General features: G+C 44.8%; 1 protein-coding gene across 1 annotated transcript in view; it reads right to left on the bottom strand.

Moving 5' to 3' along the window:
• The window catches only part of LOC147674007 (uncharacterized), a 640,165-nt gene extending 637,999 nt beyond the window's left edge, over nucleotides 1-2,166 (bottom strand). The window contains exon 1 of the mRNA XM_086945549.1: nucleotides 2,041-2,166. Within this exon, the coding sequence (XP_086801675.1) occupies nucleotides 2,041-2,166 (126 nt within the window). The remainder of the gene's footprint in view (nucleotides 1-2,040) is intronic.
• Nucleotides 2,167-12,285: the final 10,119 nt, after the last annotated feature.

Here is a 12,285-nt window from a genome sequence, read left to right as displayed (position 1 = left end):
AGACTGCTCATTTTACTAAGGCGAGACGTCTCCTTTTATACCCAATATTCACATTATAAATGTACACCCACTGCACAAAATTCTAGCCAATAAGGTACATTTTCAAACAAAGTATCACATAACAAAAACTCAATTTACAGTATACCAACCCAAAAGTTAATTATTAGGAATGTCCCAGATTCAGTCTCCACAAGCCGGACAAACCTATAATTGAAAGCATAACCCACGTAATGAAGAAACATAAAAAAGAAACAGTAACAGATGCTGAACAAGATAAGGCGTGTGCAAGGAAAATAAAAGTGAATGATGTCCTGAACATTGATTGGCAATGTCAGACAAAGATCGATCAGGGAAATTGGCTTTGCAAGGTCAGTTTCAGGTGAAGAGGTCAGTTTCTTATAGTTCATTTCAGAGTCAAAAAGAAAACTAGTTAATTTATGCATGAACTAGGAAGGCCAGGCCACTTTGTTCGCCAGGCTACCTTTACCAGCTTACGTGAGGGCAACACAAAATGGTGGCACAGAAAAACATGGAGTCAGACTCGAGAATTACAAAACCTCAGTGAGAGAGGCCTGTATTCATAATCTATGTAACCACCCTAAATATGTCTGCTTCACCTTTGTTCTCGAATGCAGTAAGATGTGTTGGAGTGCCGCCCCCAATGTCTGTCCCTTTTGTTTTCCCCTCTGACATCTTAATAGATATGTCAAGGGGTTGGGTAATCCCAGCACTACATAGTCAGGGAACCTTGGGATCTGAGTTTCAAATTGTCGGTCGACATCATCTAGGATCGCTGTCCAATAGTCCGCTAACTCGTTGCACTCCCACAACAGGTGTACTAGCGTGCCGTCTTCCCCACAACCGCGACAATCAGAATTCCCCCTATTAAGGTAGACCGGAGTCAAGTACCAATACATAGTCATCTTGACTGCAGCCTCTCTGCTGGCAGTGTTTCACGCAGTGTGATTAGGATGATAATAGATATCTGTCCATTCCTTTGTTGTGAGATCCCTTCACAGATCCCTCGCCCAACGTCTTTGCCTGGCAGTGGGTTCCTTGGGGCCCCGAGGGCGTAGCATGTCATACAATTCAGAGATCATTTTCTTGTCCGTGTCCTTTGCATAAAGCAATAAATAAAGCAAGGAAAAATAAACCCCGTCTCCCCACTCCCATGCCCCCGCCCCTCATTTCACACTAGATCTCAGTTCATCCCTCCCAAATCAGGAGCCATCTTGAACCGCAGTATCCTTGAGGACTGTCTCTAGCGCTGCCTATCTCTCCTGTGCCTGAGTTGAGGGGTCGGGCCCCCGCGTAGTATCAAAGAGACATCTCCTTCTGACTTTCTGCCAGCGCTCTTGTGACAGCTGTTGACTTGAATTGGTCTTATCTTCAGGGCTTTGAAATGGCAGGCCGTGTAGTTTGCAGGCCTCCTGTACAGATCTAAGCTGTTGTAATTTGCCGTCCCATTTAAAAATTAGCAGGAAGGGATGACCCCAGGAGTATGCCACACCCTTGACTAGCAGATGGGAGGTCATTGCTCGAAAGTCCCTTTGTTTCTGTAAGGTGATGGCTGCTAAATCTTGGTAGAGAGCAATGTGTTGGCCCTGGTATTTAATTTTTTGTTGAGTTCTGGCTTCCCAGAGGATGCGTTCCTTGAGGGGGTAGTCTGGCAAAAAGGCTAAGATGTTCGGTAGGGGCGAGGGCCCTCCGCCACAACCCCACTATATGGGCCCTATCAATGCGGATCTCCAGTTCTGGTGGGGCCTCGAGGATCTCCCGAAACATGTCTTGTAAATATTGGACTATATCAGTTCCTTCTGCATTCGTTGGAACCGCCGGTACGTGAATGTTGTTCCGCCGAGAGCGGTTTTCAAGATCCTTCGAGCGGGCCTGGAGATCAATTTGTTGGTCCTTCAAGCAGATCACCTCCTGTTGGAGTTGTGTTATCTCATCCTCTCTTGCCTGATCTTGGTCTTTGATCGCGGCCACTCGATCTTCCAGCTTGTCTACGTCTCACCGGATCTCTTTCACCTCACCCACCACTTCACTTTTCTGGGTGTGGAAGTCATCTCGGAGGGTTTTGAACAATGTCTCTAAGAAAGCTTGTGTGATCAGGGCCTCCTTCTCATCCGTTTTGGGACTCCCTTGTGGAGGTTTGATGAGCATGTCTTTTAATGATGTCTTTCTTCGCCTGCTGTACGGTCATGCCTGCAATGTGGGGTCCTCGGGAATGTACGTACCACCCTTGGAGTAGGTCTTTGTGTGCCTCCGTCTGCCCCTGTACCTTGGGCGTGAGTGTATTATCGTCAGGCCCTTAAGAATTGCTTTTCTGAGTTGGAAGATCTCTCTCCTGGGGGTCCACTGTGCAGTATGCAGTCCCACTTTCTGAGATGCAAACGTTGGGCAGATTTAGCTCTGAACAGGCCTGTGCCACAGCACGTAGCTACCTGTCTCGGGAGTTGGGTCCTCCAGCGTGGGAAGAGTCAGATGGCCCCTATGAGCTCTGAATGATGTAAAATGGCGCTCCCGCGCTGGTGCTGCTGTGTGGTATATTGCGTGTGTGGATTGCTCGCCTCGATGGGCGACTGGCTCCCCCCCTGTACTTGTCAGGATGACTTTCCAAGCCCCCGGAGACTCATGGGCGCCAGTCGGTGGACCTGGATGATGCCCCTCTGCTCCCGGTGAGTGAGCCTTTCCCTTGTCTCCTGTGTCTCAGTCACCCTGTTGTTGAGCCTGCTGCCTATCCGCAAGTTATGCCTTGTTGCCTTATTGCCCCCGCTCACGGGTCGACTCGCCTGGGAACCCCGGGCCCATTCGCTTCCCGGATCTCTCTCCACTTCTCGGGCGCAATAATGCCAGCCGCCTCTGCTGTCTGCTGGTTTTCTGGTCTGTCCACTAATATTCCTTATTGCAGATTCACCTAGCTCGATCCCTTTTAGATGCCTGTCTGTGCATGGCGGGTCGCCACGCTGCCCTGTCTGCCTCCCTCTGCAATCCTTGTCCCCCGTAAGGCCTTGTTGTGTGTTGATTTAGATTCCCTATAGATTTCCCGATTTATGCCCTTATATAGGTACAATTCACATTGCCCTTATTTAGGCATAGAAATCCAGCCCTTATATAGGCATTGCTCATGCTTACCAAATACAGGCATGGCCACCTATATCCATTCCTCTACGTCACAACGAGTTTTTGGAAAACCAGACTCTTAAGCCATCAGGACTTCCCCTTGCTTGGATATTGATTTCTCCAAGAACTCATTTATTATGCATGAACATCTATTCCTTAGGGGTTCATTCATGATGTTCTTATTCCCGACTTTTACGTCAATACTGACAATCCTAAACACCTTCAAAGTATAAATATACCTTCACTTGCCATGACAAACGATAGTTCGGTCCATGGTTCAACTGCCTACTTACACAACGCGGCTCACCACGGCAAGTTCGGAAGGAAGTCAAGTCCCTAACTGATGCACTGACCAGACGCTGCCATCCTCCTCTTAGAGAATCCAGCTCCAGTGTTTCTGACTCCGCTTGCGGGGTGTTAGAGATTGAGACCTGGGAAAGAGATTCCAACCTCTCTCATTCTAAGGTATGTAGCAGACTAAAACCTAGAGGGACTCTTGGCAACTACAGCTAAACTAGACTATAACTATACAGCACCTACTTCTTCCCTCGTACTGCACTTAGGTTAGGTACACTGGGGTAGGATTATTTTATAAGCACCAGATGATTTTTTTAGCCTGTGTTATTTATGTATGTATTTTTATGAATATATGTCATATCTACAAACCATGCTATTACAGTATTATTTTATATTACTGCAAATGCTGTACATATTGTACTTTGCATTCTGTCTTATAATTGTAGCAGTTCATATCTCCTGCTTGAGAAATAAGACTGTTCAATAAACCCTTTTTTTTGAAACGCCCATCTATCTATTTCTGTGCAATTCTGTAGAAACAAAGCATGCACGATTGACTGAGTGAAACGGTTATCTATTGTTTCCACGATTCTAAGATTGTTCCGATTCTAAGGGAAACGAAGTTGTCATGTTTATGTGGTTGTCAGAAACTAATCCCTTCTTGTTCATTCAAGAAGTTTCTAGTGACCTCTGAGTTAACTGGCGCACATAAGTAATTCAGTTGTAATGTACTCAATAGAGACATACTGACCTCAGTCCTATGTCAAAACTATAGTGTATATTATTCCAATGTGCAGAGCCTATCAGGGATATAGGAACTACTATACAGCCTCTCTGAGGGATCTGGCCTCTGCCGTGCCCACCCAACAGCTATTGGGGCACATCCGCCGCGAGGGCGAGGCAGCAGAGTGTCCAGTCCAAGGTGCCAGTTGCTTCCAAGGCCGGTGCTCCCTTAAGGCCGTGTTCGTGCGACTGTTAGATAGTGTGGGACCCCGGGCCCTTTGCGTCAGAACGTCTTGCAGCCTACCAGGCTTCACTATCTCTTCCTGTCCAACCGTCGCCTCTGGATTCCCCCCTACAGGTTCCTGCAGCGCAGTGCCTACGGCCGCACTCTATCAGGGTGGACTTCGCAGCTCAGCAGGGCCTTGCTCACAGGGGGTTCCACCCCCCATGCCTGGCTATTCTATGTTGAGCCCCCCGGTGGCGGAAGGTATGGTGTGGGTTACCGATTCTGGGGTTGCTGCTACAGGCCCGCAACATCTCCTCTTGGGAGCCAGCCGATAAATCTTTCCGATAACCCCCTGCGCCGCTGATCTTCCCCACCGGCCAGCACAGTGCCCATCTTACAGCATCAGTGATTACTTGCAGTTCTCCGGTTCAGCCCAGGTTTCGACAAGCAGCGTAATCCCGTTGATTCAGTGATAGACGGGAGGATAGCCCGCTCTCTGCGTTGTGTCAGCGCTGAGGGCGCCAGTCGATGAGTCTGGCCAAGGCCCCTCGCTGGCGGACCGCCGCTTCCCCGCACCGACCCAGCTACTTGTGGCGTAGGCCTTGTTCGGCCTGTTAGGCTCCTTTCCACCGGCCGGCTCTCGTCCTCCGCTTCTGGTGCCTCGTCACTGGGGCCCGCCCTCGCCGACCAGCCCACCTTCCTTTGCTGTATCCCAGCCTCCGACGGGCTCTGAACTGTCACATCTTCGCCCGTGATGCTCCCAGTGCGTCTCAGCTGCCTTTGTTAGAGCAAGTGGATCCGGGCACCATTTCCGACATACTGCATCATAGCTCGCTGTGTAGAGGTTAGTTAAGCTCTCTGGCCCCCAGCCACATTGAGCACAGTTTCAAAGCTGCTATTGGGCTGGGGGTTGATGTCTCCTGCGTTTCCATGCTTTCGGGAGGCGAAAAATTCAATTCAGGGCAGATTTGGGCACCTGAAAGCGGGGAGACGAAGCAAAGCATTTCATATCTGCTCACTATCTGGGCCACGTTCCGTAATTCTACCCTGTAGAGCAGTTTAAAGCATTTTGCTCAAGTTACTTGTGAATTAGCATTAGTGAATGGGGTTCTATTACGCCATGATGTTCTTGTTCAACATGTGGATTTAAGGGCCATATTACTAAAAGTGGCTCATGAGGGTCATCTTAGTGTTTCTGCTACCATTTGCAATCCTAAACAGTTTTATTGGTGGGTGGCCATCCAAAGATTCTCAAGTCAAAAATTGGGTGTCTACCTATTTAACATATTTGGTTTGGGATAAGCACTAGAAGACCTTTAAGACTCCCTACACTTGGGTCTGTTGCCAGAAGGTGGATGGGTTAAACTGGCACTTGATTTTGATGGGCCTTTTGATTTGTTGCCAATTAGCAAAAAGTATATGTTAGTCCTTGTTGATTTCTTTTCGAAGTGGGTTTATTTTGAATTCATCCTTCTCCAAATATATCTTCTGTATTATTTTTTTATAGAGGATTTCCAACACTGCAGGGCCAACCAGGCAATTAAATACTGATAATTGTACAAATTTAAAATCCTTTACAATGAAGAGTTTCATAGAATGTTTTCAGATCAAGCATTTCCAGGTTGCCTCTTCTAAAGGTTTAGTTGAGTGCATGAATAGATTTGTAGAAAAATGGGTACAGTCAGCTTTGTAGTCAGGTGTTGCCATAGAGGTGTCCTTGAGGAAAAGGATATGGAATTATTTGATGAATCCTCACAGTACCTCTGGTGACTCCCCATTCAAGTAATTAGACATATGAATTCCTAGATTTACCTTACGCCCTTCTTGGTTTAAAGATCTTAAAAGTGGTTCTTCTAATCTGGAGTTCAGATTTTATATTGGAGACAGAGTTAAAAGCAAACACTTTGTCATGAAATCTAATTTTGTGAAAACAAATGTCACAGAGAGTTTGGCTATGGAAATTGGGGATTGTGTGCTCATTAAGAAAGCCAACAGGTTCAGAAAAGCAGACTCCAGTTTTATGTTGTCTGTCTGAGTGAGCAAAGTTTCCAAAGGAGCAGTGTTGTTGGAGTGGAAGAGTTGGTGGAGAAGGCGGAGTGTTGTAAAGCTAAAAAAGTATGTGTGTGAAAAGATCAAAAGATTCTCATACTGATAGTTGTTGAAGGATTGTTGAAGAGAGTGGTCCTGCTTGTTCTATTAGGGATGTGTTGTAAAGATCCCACTAGGCAGCTGATTTGTGTGATTTTTCTAATGGTTCTGAAGAAGTGGTTTGAGATACCTTTTCTCTTTCTAATTCGGTTCCAGTTTCAAGTGGGGCCTCAATGGGTAATGTAACCATTGATTTCTGGAATGCAATTGTCCCTCAGGTAAATGTTGCTGGACCCACTCACAATGTGTATGCTCCTGTAAAGTTTAAAGATTATTACATGCTTTGAACTTATTACATGCTTTGAACTTTATCGGTTTATAATGAATATTTAGTTGTTTTCACATTTGGTATGACTGCTGTTTATTGCATTTTGTTATTGTCATTTTGGGACATTTGTTTTGTTTTGTTTTGGAAGGTGAAAGGTGATGTAATAAACTTGAACTAACTCTTGCAGTCTGTTCTCATGCTTTATGTTGCTGTTTTGTCTCATGCTGTATTTTGATGCACAATCTGGATTCCAAGTTCTGCTTCCTGCCTTGCCTGTGTTCAGTGTGACTGTTGCTCAGTTACTCACAGACGCCGGCAGAGCAGAATGTGCATTTGTGGCCTCCATTAATTGCTGCTTAATAAACTTACCAGGATCATTGTTTTCCTTTGTGTGTTTGCATTTTTACACTGACCTCATTATAACTACACAGTAGTGACCGCCACTTTGTAATATTTATATAATGTCAATGGAAAAATCAAAGGGTAAACTGAAGTTATAGTTAGGTGTTGAAACAAAACAGAAACTAAACTTTCAACATCAAAATAAAACACTGAGATTTACCAGTTATAGTTTACAGAGCTAACACAGGAGATGATGGACGGAGTGCTTAAACTTTTCAGACACTCACCCCCAGTCACAGATCTGGGTTGAATCTATCATCGTTCTTTAGCTCATTTTGCCACCCCAGTTCAGACACAGCTATATGCAAATCAGTCTTGACCTTGTCCCTCATGGGAACAGTCCAGCCCGTACTGCCATTATCTCCTTGTGTTTGCCTCTGGTCCTGAAGAAGCACAAAGGATCTCCCCCTGAGACTACGACACTGCACGAAAGATGTCGACCCTTCCCCTGTCCAAAACAGACTCCACACTTGTCTAGCTACTGAGGGCAATTATAACCCTCAAGCAGGACACAACCTTCTGTTTTTTTCATGATGACAGAGGGACTTTTTCCATTAAACTGTACTACCCCGACTACCCTCTGGCCGTCTTTTAACATTTACACTTTACACCACTTTATATTCAGACCCACACACACCCATAGGGCTAGATCACTCAAAAGATCTCTGGCAAAGTGACCCTTCGAGGGACCTGTAGGGCATTGCAGGGCCGGCCCGATGAGGAGCATCACTCCATGATGTAGCATGACATCCTTAGGGGTGTGTGAGGGCATCAAGTAAAGGACACACTGTCCCCTAGCATTGTCTTTAATGAATGACACTCCTCTATCTCTTTTCCTCACTCTTTCTGAGGATCTGTGACTCTCCTCTATGAATATACAATTTTTTGGGAGCATGAGACACTGAACCTATATCTAGCCCCTAGTCCCCCCTCCCCCATTTTTTGTGATTTAGTACGGCTGTTCAACCGAGGGACACCTCTATTCTTTTATTCTGTCTACCCTCTCCCCCTCTAACTTGGATGAGCATCTCAGACTTAGCTACGGTGAGAACATAGTCTCCGAAATATTAGGCACACCATCCCCTTGGGGCAGATGGTACAGCCTCCACCAGTACACCCCAAGGAGACTGGAACTATATATCCTCACTCAAAAAACAACAAGTCAAGATAGCCATGCATGGGGCTATCATGACTGAATATTTATGGGCCAACGTAGCTTTCAATGGACTTCTTGTAACAGCAACCCCCGGATTTTCCTAGAAGATCTGATCTTCAGGAAAGAATGGAGCCAAATCGCATGGATATGTACGCGAGATTGGCTCACCCTTATCATTAGCACTGCCAAACGCCTGTCTGATACTTTGACACAAAAATTGCCGCCCCACTTGTTCCGTTAGCCCTTGGTTATAGGCAACACATCAACTTTGGTTGGATATGTTAGGTATTTTATTTACCTTTGTTTTCAAATCTTTTTATGAAACAAATCATAACTTCTCATGACAGAGAAGGAACACTGCACGTATAACACATAAGTACATCAACTAGAATACAACATTTATCAAATGAAAGAAATCACAAAGTGAAACATACAAAACAACTGTACCAGTTTCAGACTGTTCAAAAAAGGCAAGTCAAATTTACAAGCCTCAATAACCATCAATGAACGAAATCTTAAGAACAGTATTAGACAGAATCACATTAACAAGGAGATATCACAGTGCACAAATGATATGAGTCTAAAGCTCTCAATGATCATGAATTTCATCTCCTTTCATGCCGCTCTCAATGATCATGAATTTCATCTCCTTTCATGCCGACGTGTTTCGAACTCCAAACAGTAGTTATGGGTTCTCTTCAGGGCCTTGTCACTTTCTGTCTGTATGTATATAAGAGAAAGGTAACAGTGTGTAAGTGTGACTGGCTATGGCCTCATTGTTTTATACTGCTAGTGGTATCCCACATTCAAATACCATAGTACCTTATTTGTAGCTGTAGTTATCCTATGGGTGTTTGTGCATCTTTGGAACTGCCGTCTAAAGGAAATTAAAATCAAATTGTCATTTTCAAGTAGCGTTCAACGCTAGCTCTGCGGTATCCTCGTACCAAAACACTGCTGAACGTACCTTTCAATATTTTTTGGTCCGTGTGTGGGCCATCCCTATGGTGCGGTGAAGTTTTTGAACCTAGGGGGAAGGCGGGGATAGGGTTACTATCATTGTGCTTATAACGTAATCTCACTGGGTATAGTAGATTGTGGAAACAATCCTACCTTGATCGCGTACACCGCGGGCTTAGGGAGCCGCTGGCTCCATTATCAGCTGGTAGCGCTCGGGTTCTGTTTAAACGGATCCCGTGTTTAGTCCCGTAGTATCCTTTCGAGTCGCGCACTGTTAAAAGACAGGGGAATGAGTTTGTGTCCCTGTAGCGGGAAGCATTTGTATCTAAAACCCTCTATTCAGCTCACCTCGTTTGCCGCGACTTGCTCTCACTCGGACTCCGTTCGCTATGGAAGGCGGCGGCCCGGTTGCCTAGTGACTAAAAGCAATTCCAGGACCGTGGGTGTTCTGGGATATGTAGTTGGTTGGGAATGCGCTAAGCCCAGCAGACTACGAGAGCATTATTGTGATGTCCCCAATGTTCTACCCTTCAGTCAAGGGGGCCATAACACCCCCCGTGGAGCCCCACGCAATTATGGCATTATAACCTAGACACTTCGGAGAGCGAGTTTAATCCGTTTTGTGTGCTGTTGAATTTTAGAATGAGGTATGCCTCTTTCCTAAGAAGTGTTTCTTCAATGTCAATTGGACCTTTATTGCCAATCGGCGCTATTGTCCAGAGTACAGTCCACTTGAAGTCCATTTCACTGTGGTTTAAATCCAGGAAATGTTGGACCATAGGAGCGCTTACAACTTTCCTCTTAATTCTTGATCTGTGTTGAGTAACCCGGCTGTTAACCTGTTGGGTAGTTTTTCCTATATAGATCTTCTGGCAGGCGCAAATGATCGCGTAGACCACATTTCGTGTTTTACAATTAGAAAAACTGGCATGTTTACATTTGACTCCCCTATGGTCAAACTCGGACCCTTCAATTGTGGAGTCACATGATATGCAATTTCCACACTTGTGGTGTCCTTCAATTGGCTTAAGGCCCCATATTGATAGTAAATCGCTTTTGGGCTTTGGAGTTGACACGTCTGCTCTGATGACGTCCTGGCCAATACTTTTGTTTTTCTTATATGCGAACAACGGTCGCGGAAAGGGGCATTCAAGTCCTTCAAGTAGGTGCCAGTTTCTCAGGACCATTTGTCTTACTTTATGTGTGTCTGGTCCAAACGTTGTCACACAGACCAGCCGGTCCATATCTTGTTTAACCGTTCTCTCAAGTAAGCACTCCCGGGGGGTATACTGTGCCCTTTTCTTAGAATTATTTAGTAACTTGAAAATGACAATTTGATTTTAATTTCCTTTAGACGGCAGTTCCAAAGATGCACAAACACCCATAGGATAACTACAGCTACAAATAAGGTACTATGGTATTTGAATGTGGGATACCACTAGCAGTATAAAACAATGAGGCCATAGCCAGTCACACTTACACACTGTTACCTTTCTCTTATATACATACAGACAGAAAGTGACAAGGCCCTGAAGAGAACCCATAACTACTGTTTGGAGTTCGAAACGCGTCGGCATGAAAGGAGATGAAATTCATGATCATTGAGAGCGGCATGAAAGGAGATGAAATTCATGATCATTGAGAGCTTTAGACTCATATCATTTGTGCACTGTGATATCTCCTTGTTAATGTGATTCTGTCTAATACTGTTCTTAAGATTTCGTTCATTGATGGTTATTGAGGCTTGTAAATTTGACTTGCCTTTTTTGAACAGTCTGAAACTGGTACAGTTGTTTTGTATGTTTCACTTTGTGATTTCTTTCATTTGATAAATGTTGTATTCTAGTTGATGTACTTATGTGTTATACGTGCAGTGTTCCTTCTCTGTCATGAGAAGTTATGATTTTTTTCATAAAAAGATTTGAAAACAAAGGTAAATAAAATACCTAACATATCCAACCAAAGTTGATGTGTTGCCTATAACCAAGGGCTAACGGAACAAGTGGGGCGGCAATGTTTGTGTCAAAGTATTTACAAGGTCCAGCCTTCCCCATTTTCTAAGGACCTAACTCCTTTCTCCTTAAAAATTGAGAGCGGGTGCATACTCGCGAGAGTAGAATACGGGCATTACAAGTCACGCCCTAACTACCCATCATAATAATTGTGGGGGGATCTTGAGGTCCTCCCAAGGTGATGGCAGAGAAAGACACTTTATCCTTCTCTGAAGCACATATTCAGAACCTATGTGCCTCATCTGCTTTTGACAATATTACCTTGAGCACCTCCGCCCAACAACAGAACGAGTCAGATAAACTTATCAGACTTAAGAAAAAACATATCCGAACCGAACTTCACGGACATTTTCTCCTGAAACACCTCAGGGGTGGGACCATCCCATGGGGCCTTCAGGTTAAAAACGTCCCTGTTATATTTACGGAGGACAGTGAATATAAAAAAGGTTTTAGCTGCATCAACAGTAAGTGTAGCCGGGACCTGATGGTCCATACCATCGAAACGGCTCAAAGACTATGTGCGAAGGAATTAGAAGAAATCGAGGTTCTTACTAAAAGTCTTCAGGAAAGCCCAGCGGTTTCTGATGCCAAAGCACTGCTCGAAAAAATTGAGAAAGATATTCAAACCTTTAGAGACATAACTATAAACTCTAAATCTGCACAATACGAGAGGGATTCAAAAGCGTTTACACTAGAGAGGGCCTACCCATTCCTCAAGGAGGATTATTACACTCAAACAGAGTCACGTGGAGCCCTATACAATTTCCAGGGTCGATCAAGAAATCGCTATAAAACATTCTCTGATACATCATCCTCCTCAAATTCATCAGGTCCTGAGGAGAGAGGGAATAATCCAAACAAGAAAGGGCCTTTTTTAGACAAGGCCCACAGGCAAAAACTCGGTTCAAACCACAATGGGAAATGCGCACCCGCAGAAACTTTTACAAGTCCTAGAACCCACACCATC

The sequence above is a fragment of the Lissotriton vulgaris genome, chromosome 12 (genome assembly GCF_964263255.1).
Source record: "Lissotriton vulgaris chromosome 12, aLisVul1.2, whole genome shotgun sequence".
Lineage (NCBI taxonomy): Eukaryota > Metazoa > Chordata > Amphibia > Caudata > Salamandridae > Lissotriton > Lissotriton vulgaris.
Note: the sequence above shows the minus strand (reverse complement) of the source record. Positions and strands in the feature narration are given on the sequence as shown.